The sequence below is a fragment of the Pan troglodytes genome, chromosome 10 (genome assembly GCF_028858775.2).
Source record: "Pan troglodytes isolate AG18354 chromosome 10, NHGRI_mPanTro3-v2.0_pri, whole genome shotgun sequence".
NCBI lineage: Eukaryota > Metazoa > Chordata > Mammalia > Primates > Hominidae > Pan > Pan troglodytes.
Window position 1 is genome coordinate 17,511,707 of NC_072408.2, and position 17,929 is coordinate 17,529,635.

Below are 17,929 nucleotides of genomic sequence, written 5' to 3' on the forward strand. Positions count from 1 at the left end.
GGCACGGTAAGAGATTAAAACAAACTAATAATAATGAAAAAGAACAATTATAACAATATGCCAGCATAAATACTCTTGCATTTTGGGGCCCTTATTAAGTAAACTAAGAGTGACTTGAACACAAGCGGTACCATACCACCTTAGTCAATCTCATAACTGCGACAGCTGAGCGACTAATGGACAGGGAACTTAGGCTGTGCAGGTATCCTGGACGAAGCAATGATTCATGTCCCAGGTGAGATGGAGCCATACACTATATAAAGGATTTGATCACACTACTCAGAATAGTGAACAATTTAAAACTCATGAATTTTCTCTTCCTAGAGTTTTCCTTTTAATATTTTTGGCCGTGGTTGAGCCTGGGTAACTAAAACCACAGAAAATGTAATTGTGGATCATTCGTTAACATTTATATCAACATTTCACTAACTTTCAACATCTTTATTTATGGCTATAATTGCACTTAAATTTATTCATAATGTTATTCTGAACCTGTCCTTTTATATTCTTCTACTATATAGCATCATTCAAAAAACTTACTTCAATTTGAACGTTGAGCCATTTATTGACACCCATGGATGATCACTGCTACTACGAGAGATGCCAACCCCTGAGAGAACTGACAGGGAGCCCAGAAATTTCTAATGAAAAATAAAAAATTTTCATTTAAATAATAACTATAAAAGATTTTACTAATTTTTAGGTGCTTTCTTTGAATTCTAAACTTTTATTAATTTTTAAAAGTGCAGGTAATACATTCTTTCATAGGATGCTTAATTTTCAAAACAAAATAAATACCTTAAACAAAATAGTAAACTTGAAAACAACTTTTATAGTGTAAAAAGCTATTACAAATTTTTGTAATTTTGACTTAAAATGAACTCTTCAATTTTTATACTTAGTACATTCATTCTTCTTATTTTAACAAGCAAAATTGTGATTCATGTAATTTAACAGTTGCTTGTGTTGGTAAGACAGACACAGTAAAAACTGAAATAAATTTCCTGATACTGTGCATGTATTTCTCCAGATATTCTGATTAAATAAATGTATTTTTCCACTATGTGTCTCATAGTGGAACTTTTCCTCCTTGAAGTTTAGAAGGAAATTGAAAGGTTGCCATTGAGGAAATAAATGACACAGCGGCCAAAAATTGGCTTTTCTGGGCACCACACCACTCTCTAACTAGATAAGCCCTCACTTTTATCTGATTTGGTTTTGGTGGAATAACAATGGTCTTGACCAGGTACATGGACTCCTTTTTCTCTGCTACTCCCTAATAAATACAACTCTAAACTCTGCAAGTAATGAAAGACACACAGGAAAACTCTGAAAGGTGGAAAGAGGAAGGCAAAATAGTTTGGGACCCCAGAATCAGGGATCAACAGAGTGTCCGGGCACCTTCAGTCCCCCACTCAGCAGAAGAAAGTGATCTAGTCCTCTGTTTCTCAGAACCAAATCTGGTAACAGGAGGTGGGTCAGCTAAGCCCATTCCCACTCTGTATTGAAAGGGAGTCCTGCCAGCAACATTAGGCAAGGCTGGTACCACTGGCAAGGATGACCTACCAGGAGGCCTGCTACCAGTTAGGAGCTAGAGGAAGTGCTTCTCCTCCCAAACCAAAAGACATCAGGGTAGGTGCGGGTGAGAGGGATCAGCAAAGGAACCGCATGACTACACGTGCCCATCCAGGTTCCTCTTTGTCCCTGAGGGCACGAGACTCACTTCCCCATCCAGAGACACAGGACTGAACAGATTGTAAATGTTCTATGCACATCATGCAGCAACGAAAAGCAACAAACAACAGCTAACTGCATTATTGCACAAATATCATATAGGAGTAAAAGAAGACACACATGAAAATACACATTGTATGATTCCCTTGACATAAATTCTGAAACAGGCAAAGCTTATTTATCACATTAAACATCAATACAAAGGTTTGGAGAGGAGGCAGGAAAAGTGAGGAAGGCATACACAGGAGCAGGACTGCTGGGGCTGCAAACTTCTATTTCATGATCTGCCTTGTATCATGAATCCATTCACTTTGTGATCAATATGCATGACCATGACATGCTTAGTTTTCTTTATATTTATTTTGCGATAAAAACATTTATAGAAGCATGGGTTTCCATGAAAAGCAAAACTGGAAATAATCAAATGTGCATTAACAGTATATGAATATAAAAATATTATGAAGTCAGTTGAATACTACACAGACTTAAAAATATATGAAGTAAATATATGTATAAACATATGGATGATTTCTACAAATATGATATTGACAGAAATAAGCTTTTAGTAAAGTGTCGAAACATTTACGTCTTACCATTTCTTCCTCATTATCTATAGAAAGCAGATCAGAGTTCTTTGAAGCACAGGCCAGCAAACTCCTTCTTCCCAAGTTCTTCTTTCCTTACCAATGTAATAACAACTGTTGGAATATGTAATCCACTCCTCAGGACAATGGCCACAATCACATGCTAAATAAAAATATGAATTACTATGCAAAACAATATGTTTACAAATGAAAATTATTTTATATATTTGCAAAGCTATAAACATACAGGTACGCAATATCTATGCATCCTCATAAGTTGTTAAATATATATTTTAAAATAACTAGTCACTCATACGCACATGCACAATAAAAGGTCCACCTCTCATCCCTTAATTGTGTTCCCATATAAAACAAGCCAGCAAACAAAAATCCACCCTACACGTCTTAAACATCACTGAACAAAACTGCTTTTTAAGTATAGTAAAATTATTTATCTCTTATCATCTTATAGTAGTAGGAAATTTCAGTTAATTAAATGCAACAAGAGGGTATAATGATTTTAACTGAGCATTTCTACTTATTATTGGAGAAAAGGAAAGGCCCTCATATAATCTTTATTTTATAAACATTTATGGCTCAATGTTATAGTTTATTTTCCCAAGACATTTTATTATCATTTTGCATCCCTTTAGAGACAAAATATAAACTGTACTAACATCAGAACATTGACAATCATAATGTACCTTTCTGCATTCTTCTATTCAGGGAAAAATTGTTCTGCTCCAGTACTCCAATACCTAGAAAAATTAAAGTGATTCTTACAAAATTAATATCTAGACAAATTATAATAATTTCAGTTGCTTACTTTGAAATACAAAATTTAAAATTATTTTAAATTGGAACAATCTGAAATAAAAATGACTTTTCTATAAAAATAATGAGATCTTTAAAACAAATATTTTTAAAGCCATTAGCTTAAAACTTCACCATCTCTTATAGTATTTGATCTAACCACTTTCAAAAATTACTTTTTCTAAATATTTTTTCTCTTAAAACATGTCTTTGAGTCATGAAATCAGAATACATCTCTCTGTGTGTATCATATATACATATATATTTAGTACACACAAAAAAATAAACAAATGTTTTCTACAATTATTCTGTTATTTATAAATTTGAAAAGTTCAGAAGCAGCATATTATCTGGGGGTTCAGAGATACACATTAAAAAGAGAATTCTAATCCTCATTATTATGAAATGTTTCAAGGCGCTTCCAATCATTGTAGTGAAAAGTTCCCTTATAATCATTCAAGAATATGCTTACAAGGAATAAGAACTATTGTTTTTAACACAGTGGCCATCAGGACAATGCAAATGATTCCTAGGACCTCAGCAGTGAGCCTCTCTGGAGGTGGCAGTAAACCTGCAGGGAGAGAAAGAGGCACTGAGAGAGGGGAGATAGAGAGTTGATGAGAAGGTTTACGTGCAAGAGAACTCACGTGCACAGGAAAACATAATGATAAACTCTGTCCTCTAAATCTACATCTACTCTAGTAATCTTTCTCTCAGAATATACCATTTCATTATCAGTAAATATAATGCTCCATGAGTTGTTAATCACAAATTACAATTGAACAATGCCTGAATAAAATCAGGCTTCAGATTTCATATTAGAATATTAGATCCTGACTTTGACCTCTGATTCTCACAAGCGCAAAATATTCCCTAATCTTTCCCCACCTTTCTGCATTCAACTGCACATCCTAGAACAATAATATTGAAGATCTATTTAATGTTTTACCTTTGCAGTGATATGTCTTGTCATTCCCTTGATGATCTGAAGAAGCATTTTGAAGGTTTAATTCTACTTGGAATATTTCCTGTTTGGTTCCTGAAATGGAGCTTTTATTGCCCTTAAGTTTCCTTTGCTGCCTCTTTGGGTCCTGGGCCAGACTCACTTCTGAGTAGGTTCCTCTTTGTTTATTCATCTCTGCAGCTGTGTGATGTCAGGGACTGTGCTCTATGATAACTGCACTTAAGAAGCTATAAGTGGTGTATATTTTGACAGGATCCCTGGTATAGGTAAACTGCATGTGTTGGAGGCTGAGTAGTAATGTTCATTTTGCTGTTGACCAATATAAAAGTCTGGTACTAATTTCCTAAAGTTTTAAACTGAAATCTCTTTAAACAATAGGTCATTTTTTAAAAGGCCTCCTATATTTGACATAATATTATTAATGGGAACAATAAAAAACAATACATTTGTGAAAACTAAGAAGTAACTGAATATAAATATCTTCATTAATTTAAAATCAGATTCTACAGAAATATTTTATCACCAATAGAATACCTGTGTAAAAAACTAAAATTGAAATTTGAAAATAAAATGCACTAATTGTATGACAATTTTAAAATTCATTAATGTAAGGATTGAGCGCTAAAGATGGAGGAATAATTTGTTAGCATATAGAACAACTTTTAATACTAAAATACATTAAGTTAGTGACTTACATTCGTTTACTAAAAGGGCATGAGGTCTTGGCAAATGTTTTTTATTCTGAATGATTGAGGAAATCAGAAAAATTGTTAAAATTTTAAAGAAATATTTTATGCCTTGTAAAACATTACATTAACTTATGCATAAACTAAATACTATTGAAAAAGATTTAACTCTTTATTTTACAGAATTTATTGGTAATTGATTTAATGACTAAAATAGGAAAACTGAAAATGATAAATATAAGTTTGGACCATCTATGAAAGAACACTTTAAGTTCAAACTTTCAGAAAGACCCTGTGGTTGTTTTAAAAGGCACCGAGGGTCACTATGGTTGTGTAAGTAATTGTAATAAATCAGAAAATATAATGTAATAATCTAGTCAATGAGCTCTGTAGCCAGTGAGACCTAAAATTAATTACAGCTTTGAAACTCATAATGCATGACCTTTACAAAGTTACTTGGTATCTACAACCCCAGTTTACTAATCTAGATTGGGGAAAATAATTTATGAAGTATAATGTATATAAAACCCTTAACATACAACCTGGCACACATTAGTCCTCAATACATATTAGATATTTTAATTATTTTTAACACAATTGCCATTTTATTATTTCTAATTCATACTGAGTGTGTAAAATAACTAATTAGGTAGGAGTCTCATGTCAGTGTAGTACATCTTTTTTGCAATGTTTGTTTGGCTCAATTTTTTTTAGGTCGTCCTATTATTTATAATTAAGTTTAGATTTGCATTTTATGGAAACCACTTCATTATTACATTCTTAAAAAAATAAAATCTGCTTCAATTAAATATAAGTATGTGTATGAGAAATTATGTTTGACATTCACAATTTGATGTATCCATTAAAAAATGCATTTTTAAAGTCTGGGCTAAATATAAAGTATTATTACATCTATAATGATTATAAAATTTCAAATTAATTCTTCATTGTCACGATATTTATCGGTTTCACTCTAAATTATATTGATTAACAAACCTATTATTATATATGCATGTGCTTGACTAATTCTCCACAGGCAATAATGTAAATACTTTAAGAAATCCTCAAACATATATTATATTTTGGGTTGCTTTTCACCCTGAATTATTCATGTACAGACAGTTCTACTTTGATTTTATTCTGTATTAACTTTACCTTGTTGCATCACATTTAATATTTACAATCTTCTACTAAAGGAGATGAGCTAGTAGAGAAACAGGAGACTAGCAACACATACCTTCTGTCATCAGAAAGTCACACGCCCCTTAGTGGAGAGGTCAGGTTACCTCTTAACGACACAAAAGACATCTGTGATCCGGTGAAACCCTGTCTCTACTAAAAATACAAAAACTTAGCCGGGTGTGGTGGCGGGCGCCTGTAGCTGCTTGGGAGGCTGAGGCAGGAGAACGGTTGAACCCGGGAGGCGGAGCTTGCAGTGAGCTGAGATCCGGAGCCACTGCACTCCAGCCTGGGCGACAGAGCGAGACTCTGTCTCAAAAAAAAACAAAAAACAAAAAACAGATATCTCTGATCTTCACAGACTGCCCTGTGAAAGCTCAGAGTGAGGCAAAAGTGCGAAAAGCAGATTCCTCATCAATGTATCACTTCGGATTTGAATAGGAAATTTTCACACTAGGGCCATTTTGAATCAGTTTATCTCATCATACACCTCAGAATATAAGAGACTGAGCTGCTAGGGTGTCATTTAGTTTGTCCATTTTCAAGTGACTTTTAGAAATTATTTTTATAGTAAACAAGATTTGGGGAGAACAAAGACTACTACCCATGCAGTTGTTTCCATCTCAATCACAAACACTAAAATCTTATACCTTTTTCAGAGTCTCTTACATGTTTAACTTCTACATTTATACGGCGTGGCTAAAACTTGGGATTACGTACTTCTTTATCATATACCCCTATAATATCACTGCTAATATGACGATAAAATTTTAAAATAATAATCTTACCAATAGGAATTTAATGTATTTGTCACTAATTATTCTGAGAAAATACATTTCCACTTCATTGTAATTGACATCAATTCTCAAAGTTAAATTCCCAACTTACCTTCTTGATAGTTCTTAAAATTCTCTCATTCAGTTTTTTTAAAATAAATTAATCAGATAACTCTCATTGAAATATATATCTCTGGGAAGAATAAATAATTAAAAAATATTGTACTATATCACCAAGCCAGAGATTGAAATATATAAAAACCACTCATTATATTGTTCATTGATTTATTTTCCAATCATAACGGTCTGCATTTTAATATGAATATTTGTTGTAAATGACTAAAGCTTAAATCAAACTATATAGAGAGGGAAAAGTAATTTTTAAAACATCATCTAGTTAAAAATAGGGAGGGCAGAAAAAGTAGATTTTAAAAACACAACCTAAATGGTACATGAGCACTCAGGGGCGGTGGCTTGTGTCAGTAATCCCAGCAACTTGGGAGGCCAAGATGTGTTGATTTCTTGAGCTCAGGAGTTCAAGACCAGCCTGGTCAACATGATGAAACCCCGTCTCTACAAAAAAATACGAAAATTAGCCAGCATGGTGGTATTGGCCTGTAGCCAGCTACTCTGGTTGCTGAGGTGGGAGGATCGCTTGAGCCTTGGAGGTGAGGTCGAGGCTGCAGTGAGCCGAGATGAAATTTACTGAAATTGGGGAAATATACTTCATAATGATAAATTAATTTTCCAAACCATTAGTAACATATTTTTTATCATTGCATATACCTAATGATACAAATTCAACATATAATTGAATAAAGTGAACAAGTAAACAATCATAAATGGGATTTTTAAAGACTCTTCTCTTGATGCTTAATACAAGACAGGCCAGTGAGCCTATAGAAAGATTTAAACTAGACAAGTAACCATCACTCATATGAATACATTCACACACATATACTCACACGGATACTCAATTTCAATGTAGTACCGCTAGCCAAGCTTGGCTAGGAGACAGTTGAAATGTAGCTATTCAAATTTAACATTAATTAATAAAAATAAATAACATTTAAAACCAGTACCTCACCACGTGAGCCACATTTATAAAGGGATGAAGAACATTTCCAGTTTAATAGAAAATGTTCTAACTATATTTTACCTACAACAGAAGTCAATAAACAAAAATCTGAGAACCTTATATGGTTTTTAATTCAGTAATATATGTCAAAATAACATATGGGCCAAAGAAATTATCAAGATGAATGGTCACAAAGGACTACTAAGGGAAGATTTTGAAAAGGCACAGATATTTTATTCCCAGTTTAAACATGGCAATACCATTATGGTCTTTACAGTTATTAAACAGGCAATAAAACTATATTATCAATGCATTTTAATGTCCATATGAAATAGAAAATTCCTGGGAAATGCTCATTACCAAAATATAGTACCTCAAATAGAAATCTGAGTAAACCCTACATGTATTGAAGAAATTCAGTGTAGCCATAAACTTTTCTACAAAAATAGCCTGCAAACTCAGATGGCATAACTAGTGAATGATAACATTTAAAAATAAAGCGGTACTCTTTATTATTATTATTATATTTTAAGTTCTAGGGTACATGTGCACAACGTGCAGGTTTGTTACATAGGCATAGATGTGCCATGTTGGTGTGCTGCACCCATCAACTCATCATTTACATTAGGTATTTCTCCTAATGCTATCCCTCCCCCAACCCCCCACCCCCCGACAGGCCCCGGTGTGTGATGTTCTCCTCCCTGTGTCCATGTGTTCTCATTGTTCAGTTCCCACCTATGAGTGAGAACATGCGGTGTTTGGTTTTCTGTCCTTGTGATAGTTTGCTGAGAATGATGGTTTCCAGCTTCATCCATGTCCCTGCAAAGGACATGAACTCATCCTTTTTCATGGCTAAAGCAGTACTCTTAACAAATGCTTCCAGGTTATAGAGAAAGAGAAAATCTTCCCAAGATAGCCTTGAGACCAAAACTTTTTCAAGTACATAGCTATAAATAAAAACATGGTCAAATATCCTTGTGAACATGGATGAAGAAACAAATCTTACCCTAGATATAGTAGTATGTGCACTGATATTTTATAAGGGGCAATATACAATGATCAGCATGGATTTGTTTCGGAAACAAAGCCTAGTTTAACATTTGACAAAAATAAAATTATTTTATAAAATGTTGTATAAAGAAAACATATATCATTCTAAGTAATAAAAAATAAAAATGTTACAATTGATAACATCTATTAGAAAAAAGGAATATTATAAAACCACTTCAATATAAGAAAGATATGATGAAAAAAACACCAAACTTTGTAAATATGAATAATATGTTGAATTATTTTTTGCCAAAACCAGAAAATGATACATATGATACATGTAAAATTTGATTGTACCTTCTATTCAACTCTGGATATAAAGTACTAGCCAGAGAAAATAAATGAAGAAAAAATAAGTTGTGGCACATGGATAGAAAAAATAAACGTGTGATTATTTGCAGGACACAGGAAGGGGAACATCACCCACAGGGGACTGTTGTGGGGTGGGGGGAGTGGGGAGGGATAGCATTAGGAGATATACCTAATGCTAAATGACGAGTTAATGGGTGCAGCACACCAACATGGCACATGTATACATATGTAACAAACCTGCACATTGTGCACATGTACCCTAAAACTTAAAGTATAATAATAATAAAAAAAGAAAAAAAAGAAAAAGAAAATAAATAAAATTGCTGTTTATATAGAAAATCCAGAAAAATCTGTTTGAAATGATAGATTTAAATATGTAAAATAAGTGAAAATGCAGACATCAGTTGTATTTCTATTTACAATAACAAAAGTTATTAAAGGGAATATTAAAATCAGAATGCCATTTACAAAAGCATGAATGTAAAATATCTGCATTTCTGTATGATTCAAACCCCCAAAATACATAATAGGATAGAGAGAAATTAAAGAAAACCCTGTACATTGAACCTAGTACATTGAAGGACACAATATGATATTGTATGGAAATGTCAAGAAGCTAATCTTTAAAAATTACTTTAGAGATTAAATGCAGACTCAAGCAATCCCAGGACAGTATATATTTTTGTTTTGGACAGCTTTACTGAGGTATGGTGCACATAGCATAAATTTCATCCACTTAAAATAATTAAAAATCAGTGATGTTTAGTATATTCACAGAGTTACAACCATCACTGCTACTGAAATTTAGAAAGTTTTCATCACTGACACAAAGAAACATTCTAGCAATTAGTGGACACCTCCTATTTCAACCTCCCTTAGGCATTAGCAACGCTATTTTATTTTCTGTCTCCATGGTTTTGCTTGTTCTTGATACTTCATATAAACTGACCAACAAAACATGCAACTTTTAGGAAGCCTGAATGCCACAAACATCACGTTCAGCAAAATGAGCCTGACTTAAATGCGAGGGTATCTGTACTTCCGTAATTGTGTGTATTATATTTCAATAATTGATTTGGAATTTTCTTATTATTAGAGCAAATAACACAATTCATTTTAAGGTTTATGCAATCATAATATCATTTCTATTTGAACAAATATAAAATTTTATCTGATGCACTGCAAGCTCAAGCGCTTTAATTCTAAAGCTTATGCTCACAATGATTCTTGAAGAACCACACTGGTCTGATATAAGTCCACGTACATGTAGCATTGCACAGTTACGTTCAGCATGATCTGAGTCTTTTATCCTGTAATGGAGAAAAATCCATAATTCTGTTACATTTTATGCAAATGACCCATGAGACAAAAGCATTTTCCATGTACTGTAAGAAAATAATTTTATGAAAAAGGGTAATTAAATTTTTCATATGCTATTACTAAAAGTCATTATTCTGAACACTCAATACAGTAGTCCCCCTTCATCCACGGGGGATATGTTTCAAGACCCCAGTGAATGTCTGAAATGGCTGATAGTACAGAACCTATAGAGAGATTATGTTTTCTCTACACATTCATAACTGTGATAAAGTTTAATTTATAAATTAGGCACAATAAGAGATTGACAACAATAACTACTAATAAAAAATTGTAAGCAATATGCCAACAGCACTACTATTGTGCTTTGAGGATATTCTTAAGTAAAATAAGGGTGACTTTTTAATGAAAACAATCACTGCAATTCCCTGATAGTCCATCTCAAGCTTGTCTAACTTACGGCCCATGGGCCGCATGTGGCCCAGGAAGCTTTGAATGCGGCCCAACACAAATACATAAGCTTTCTTAAAACATTCTGAGATATTTTTGCAATTTTTTTGTTTAGCTCATCAGCTAGCGTTAGTGTTAGTGTCTTTTATGTGTGGCCCAAGACTCTTCTTCTTCCAATGTGGCCCACAGAAGCCAAAGATTAGACACCCCTGGTCCATCTCATAACAAAGAAAGTTACTAGCTGACCAATGAGTGGTGGACATATATGGACTACTATGGTCTATTGTAAAATATTTGTATCAACATTTCACTAACTTTCCACATCTTTCTTCATGTCTATGATTCCACATAGATTTATTCATATTATTCTTCTGAATTTATCCTTTATATTTTTTTATATAGCACCCTATAAAACAACTTACTCATGTTTGAAAGCCAAACCATTTATTGTCACCCACGGATGATGACTGCTGTTACAAAACACACCAATCCATGAGGACGGTAAAATGCTGGCCAGAAATTTCTAAAAGAAAAGAAATAATTTTCACTTAAATAATAATTATGAAAACATTACAAAAACAATATATTAAAGTTGAAAACCACTATTTGCAGTGCCAAAAACTTTCATAAATGTTTGAATTTTTTATTTAAATGAACTCTTCAACGTTTATACTTAGTACTTTCATTCTTATTCTCATGTTAATAAAGACATTTTAATTCTTGCAATGTAATAGTTACTTCAATTAACAGAATAAACACAGGAAGGGTTTTAATAAGTTTCCTGATACTGTGCATTCATTCCTCCAGATACTGTGACTAAATCAATCTATTTTTGTGCTATATTTCTCAGAGTTGGAGATTTAGAAGGGAATTGAGGGGTTGTCATTCAGAAATAAATGACATAGAAGCTACAGATTGGGTTTTCTTGGCACCACACCATTCTTTAACTAGATAAGCCCTCAATTTTTATCCGATTCGGTTTTTGTGGAATAACAGTGGTCCTGACCAGGTGGTGTAGACTCGTCTCTCTCTGCTACTCCCTACTAAAAACAACTATAAACTCTGGGATTAATGAAAGACAAAAGCAATGGAGAACTCTGAAAGGTGGAAAGAGAAAGATGAAATTGTCTGGGACCCTAGCATCAGGGATCAACCAAGTGTCCACGTGAGCATGTTAAGTCCTCCACACGACAGAAGAAGGTGACCTAGGCCTGCTGTTTCCCTACACCTAACCTGGCAATAGGAGGAGGGTATCGAAGGAGAGTCCCCTCCACAATACCAGGCAAGGCTGGTGCCACTGGCAAGGATGATCTACCAGGAGACCTGCCACCAATACGGAGCTAGAGAAAGTGCTTCCTTCTCATACCAGGAGACAACAGGGTGGTTGTGGGTGAGGAGGATCAGGAAAGGGACCCCACGACTACCAATGCACCATCCAGGGTCCTCTTTGCCCCTGAGGGCATGAGACTCACTTCCCCATCTAGAGACATAAGACAGAATGAATTCTTAGTGTTCTTTGTACATAGTACAGCAGTGAACAGTAACAAACTACAGATAACTGCAATAATATGGAGGAATTCCACAAATATCAGATAGGAGTGAAAAAGACAGACATGAAATTCACACTGTATAATTCCTTTTTTTATAAATTCAAGAACAGGCAAACCTTATTTATAACTTCAAAAGTCAAGACAGTGTTTTGGAGAGGAGTCAGGATAAGTGATGAGGGCATACACAGGGGTGGAACTGCTAGAGCTGGAAACTTATTTCATGATCTCACTTGTATCACATGAGATCATTCACTTTGTGATCAATCTGCATGACTAGATCATATCATGCTCAATAAAATTAAATAGTAAAATTTATTGTGGATTCAAAGCATTAATAGAAGCATGGTTTTCCATAAAAAGCAAAAACTGAAAATAAAAGTACATTAGCGGTATATAACTTTAAAAACATTAAGTCAATCAATTGAATAATGCGTACACTTGAAAATATATAAGCTAAATATATGTACACCCATATGGATGTTTTCTACAAATGTATTATTCACTGAAAGAAGCTTTTCATAAAATGTTTGAAACATTTACATCTTACCATTTCTTCTTCATTATCTATAGAAAGCAGACTAGAAGAGTTCTTTGAAGCACAGGCCTGCAAACTCTCTTCCCAAGTTCTTCTTTCCTTACCAATGTAATAACAACTGTTGGAATATGTAATCCACTCCTCAGGACAATGGCCACAAGGACGTGCTAATAAAGATATGAATTACTATCTACACCAATATGAATTTTTAAAAATGAAAATTAGTTTACATATTTGCAACAGTATAAACATATATGTGCTTAACATATTTACGCATCCTTACAGGCTTATAAGTATATATTTTTCAATAACTGAGTCAGTCATACACACATACACAGAGAAGGGTTAGCCTCTCTCCCCTAATTATGTTCCCATATAAAGCAAACCAACCAACAAAAATACACTCTACACATGTCTTGAACATCACTGATACACAACTGTTTTTTTAGGATAGTAAAATTATTTATTTGGTATCATTTCACAGCAGTAGGAGACTTCTGTTAATTGGGAGAAAGAGGGTAGAATGATTTTAAGTGAGTATTTCTACTTATTGGAGAAAAGGAAATGCTGCCTTATAATCTTTGTTTATAAATATTTATGGCTGAATTTTATGGCTTATTTTCTGCAAAAATGCCATTATTCTTTTACATGCCTTAAAATAGACACAAAATTTAAATTGTACTAATATCAGAATGTTGAAAATAAAAATGTACCTTTCTGGGTTCTTGTATTTGGGGAAGAATTGTTCTGCTCCAGGACTGTAATAGAAAAATTAAAATGATTTTTATAAAAACTAATATCTAGATAAACCATAACGAGTTTAGTTTCTTACTTTGAAACTTTGTGTGTTATTTAAAATGGGGACAATCTTTAATAAAATTAACTTTTTCTATAAAAATAAATGAAGTAATAGATCTTTGAAATAAACATTAAAATAAGAGTTCTATTCTTCAACAGTATGAAATATTTTGAGGCACTTCCAAGCATTAAAGTAAAACGTTCCCTTCTAATCTTTCAAGAATATGCTTACAAGGAATAAGAACTATCGTTTTTAACACAGCAGACATCAGGACAATGCAAATGATTCCCAGCATCTTAGCAGTGAGCTTCTCTGGAGGTGGCAGTAAACCTGCAGAGAGAGAAAGAGGCACTGAGAGAGGGGAGATGGAGAGTTGATTAGGATTACATACTAGAGAATTACATACTAGAGAACCCACACATACAGGGAAACATAATGATAAACTCTGGCCTCTAAATCTACATCTACTCTAGTAATCTTTCTCTCAGAATATACCATTTCATTTTCAGTAAATATAATATTCCATGAGTGGATCGCAGATTACAGTTGATTACAGTTGAACAATGCCTGAATAAAATTAGTCTTCTGATTTCATATTAGAATATTAGATCCCATTTATGAACTCTGATTCTTACAAGTGTAAAATATTCCCTAATCTTTCCTCACCCTTCTGCATTCAACTGCACATCCTAGAACAATAACACTGAAGATATATTTAACGTTTAACCTTGGCAGTCATATATTTTATCAATCCCTTGATGATTCAGAGAAGCATTTTGAAGGTTTAATTCTACTTGGAATATTTCCTGTTCGGTTGCTGAAATGGAGCTTTTATTGCCTTTAGGTTTCCTTTGCTGCCGCTTTGGGTCCTGGGCCAGACTCACTTCTGAGAAAGTTCCTCTTTGTTTATTCATCTCTGCAGCTGTGTGATGTGAGGGACTGTGCTCTATGATAACTGCACTTAAGAAGCTATAAATGGTGTATATTTTGACAGGATCCCTGGTATAGGCAATGTGCATGTGTTGGGGCTGAGTAATAATGTTTACTTTGCTGTTAACCAATGTAAAATTCTGCTACTAATTTCCTAAAGCTTTAAACAAAAATCACATGATATAATTGGCAATTTTTTAGATGTATTCTGTATTTGACATAATATTACTAGTGGGAACAATAAAAACATTAAACTTGTGAGAACTAGGAAGTTCATGAAAAATTGGTATTAAATTAAGGTTAGATTCTTCAAAAATGTTTAACACCAATAGACTGCATATGTCAACAATCAAAATACTGTATTTAGAAATACACAAATTTTATCATAGTTTTAAGAGTCATTGATGGTTAAGGATTGTGTGCCATAAGATAAAATAGTTCTGTCAGCATATAGAGTAACTTCTTATACTAAAATACATTGTTAGTGACTTACATTCATTTATTAAAAGGACGTGAGGTATTGTCAAATGATTTTTTTTCTAAATTAGGAAATCAGAAAAATCATTAAAATTTTAAAAATATATCTTGTAAAACATTACATTACTGTATGCATAAATATTATTGAAAACATAGTTTTAAATTGCTGCTTTTACACAAGAAATTGGTAATTGATTTAATGACTAAAATAGGAAAACTTAAAATGATAAATAAACGTGTGGGCCATCTATGGAAGAATAGTGGCCAATCAAACTTTCAGAAAGCTCCTATGATTGTATAAGTCAGTGAGGGTCGCTTTGGTTGTATAAGTAATTGTAATAGTTCAGATAATGTAATTTAATAATCTAGTCAATGAGCTCTGTAGTCAGTGAGACTACAATTAATTCTAGCTTTGCAAGTTGTAATATGTGACCTGTACTAAATTACTTAGTGTCTACTAACCTAGTTTACTAATCTACATTGGGAAAAATAATTTACAAAGTATAATGTACGTAGAAAACTAAACACACAACCTGGCACATGTTACCACTGAATACATAATAGATATTTCAACTATTTTTAACACAATTGCCATTTTATTATTTCTGATTTGCATTAGAGTGTGTTAAAATAACTGATTAATTAGGCGTCTCATGTCAGTGTGGTACATCTTTTCTGCAATGTTTGGTTCAATTGTTTTAAGTCTTCCAATTGTTTATAATTAAGGTCAGATTTGCATTTTATGGAAATGATTTCATCCTTATTTTTATTAAAAATTAAAACTGCTTTCATGAAATCTAGGTGTGTGATTGAGAATTAATGTTTGACATTCACAATTTGATGTATCCATATTAAAAATTTATTTTTAAAGTTTGGTCTAAATGTAATATACAATTAAACCAGTAATGATTACAAAATCCAAAATTAATTGTTCATTGTCATGATGGTTATGGGTTTCACTCTAAATTACATGGATTGGCAAACCTATTATTATGTATGCATCTACTTGAGTGATTCTCCACCGGCAATGATGTGAATACTCTAAGAAATCCTTAAACATAGTTTATATTTTGGCTCGTTTTTCACCTTGAATTATTCACGTGAATAAAGTTCTACCTTGATTTTCGTCTACATCAACTTTACCTCAGGCGCATCACAGCCAGTATTTACAATCTTCTACTAAATGAGATGAGCTAGTAGAGAAACAGGGAGAGGAGCAACACTTACCTACTGTCATCAGAAAGCCACACGCCCTTCAGTGGAGAGGTCAGGTTACCTCTGAAAGACACAAACGTTATCTGTGATCTTCACAGACTGCCCTTTGAAGGGTCAGAGTGAGGCAAGAGTGGAAAAAGTAGATTCCTCACCAATGTGTCGCTGCAGATTTGAACAGGAAATTCTCACCCTAGGGCTATTTTGAATCAGTTTGTCTCATCACACACTTTAGAATATAGGAGACTTTGGGTGGCTAGTGTGTCATTTAGTTTGTCCATTTTCAAGTGCCTTTTAGAAATTATTTTTATGGTCGACAAGATGAGGGGAGAGCAGAGATTTGATCCATGCTGGTGATTGTTTCCATCTCAGTCACAAACACCAAAGTTTTGTAACTTTTCAAAAGGATCTTAGGTGGTTGCTTTCTACATTTAGACAAGGTGGCTGAAACTTGACATTATATACGTCTTTATCATATACCCCTATAATATCACTGCTATCATAATAACAAAATTTAAATAATGATTTTATCAATAGGAATTTAATGTACTTGTCACTATTTTGAGAAAATGCTGCATTTTCAACTTAATTGTAACTGACATGAATTCTCAAACTTATCTTCTTGCTTTCTTTGCCTTAGTTCTTAAAATTCCCTCATTCATTTTTCTTCTTTATATAAGTTAACCAGATTCCTCTGATTAAAATAAATGTCTCTTGAAAGAATAAAATATTAAACAATACTGAGCTATATCTCTATGCCAGAGACTGAAATAATAAAACAACTATCTACTATATTGTTCACGGATTCCTTCTCTAATCATGACTTATTGTCTGCATTTTGATAGAAATATTTGTTGTAAATGATTAAAGCCTAAGTTAAACTATGAAGGGAGGTTAAAGCAATTTTTAAAACATCACCTACTTAAAAATGGGGAGGCCAGAAAATGGAGATTTTTTAAAACACAAGTAAAATGATACATGAATGTCCAGGCGTGGCAGCTCATGTCAGTAATCCCAGCACTCCAGGATCACTTGAGCTCAGGAGTTTGAGGTTAGCATGATACACAGGATGAAACCCCATCTCTTAAAAAAAAAAAAAAAAAATATATATATATATATATATATATATATAAATTAGCCGAGGATGCTGGTGTTTGCTTGTAGTCCCATCTGCTCTGGAGGCTGAGGTGAGAGGATCGCTTGAGCCCTGGGGGTCAAGGCTGCAGTGAACTGTTAGTGTCACTGCACTGTAGCCTGGGCAACAGAGCCAGACCTTGTCTCAAAAACAAATAAACAAAAATTTTTAAAAAATAAATGGTATATGAACATCAGGGAAAAAACTATAAATTATCTAGTTGTATTAAATAAAAATCTTTTCATCATTTATTTTCTATCAAGAAAAGGGGGAATGTTTATGCATAATTCTATTGCCCAGGCTGGAGTGCAGTGGTGCCATCTCGGCTCACTGCAACCTCTGCCTCCT

General features: G+C 33.4%; 2 protein-coding genes across 4 annotated transcripts; both read right to left on the bottom strand.

The window, feature by feature from the left end:
• Positions 1-545: 545 nt before the first annotated feature.
• On the bottom strand, positions 546-4,449 carry KLRC4 (killer cell lectin like receptor C4). Of its 2 annotated transcripts, XM_063784729.1 has the most exons (5): positions 4,081-4,449; positions 3,604-3,702; positions 3,023-3,076; positions 2,328-2,481; positions 546-641 (listed from the first exon to the last, which is right to left on the bottom strand). In XM_063784729.1, exons 1-4 carry the CDS (start codon positions 4,265-4,267, stop codon positions 2,345-2,347), a joined length of 477 nt encoding a protein of 158 aa, XP_063640799.1. In that variant the 5' UTR covers positions 4,268-4,449; the 3' UTR covers positions 546-641; positions 2,328-2,344.
• Positions 4,450-7,256: 2,807 nt separating this feature from the next.
• Positions 7,257-17,544, bottom strand: KLRC3 (killer cell lectin-like receptor subfamily C, member 3). Of its 2 annotated transcripts, NM_001009017.1 has the most exon segments (7): positions 7,257-7,309; positions 10,396-10,486; positions 11,366-11,466; positions 13,041-13,195; positions 13,742-13,786; positions 14,059-14,157; positions 14,555-14,748. In NM_001009017.1, coding segments are annotated over 7 exon segments (723 nt in total). In that variant the 5' UTR covers positions 14,742-14,748; the 3' UTR covers positions 7,257-7,264.
• Positions 17,545-17,929: the final 385 nt, after the last annotated feature.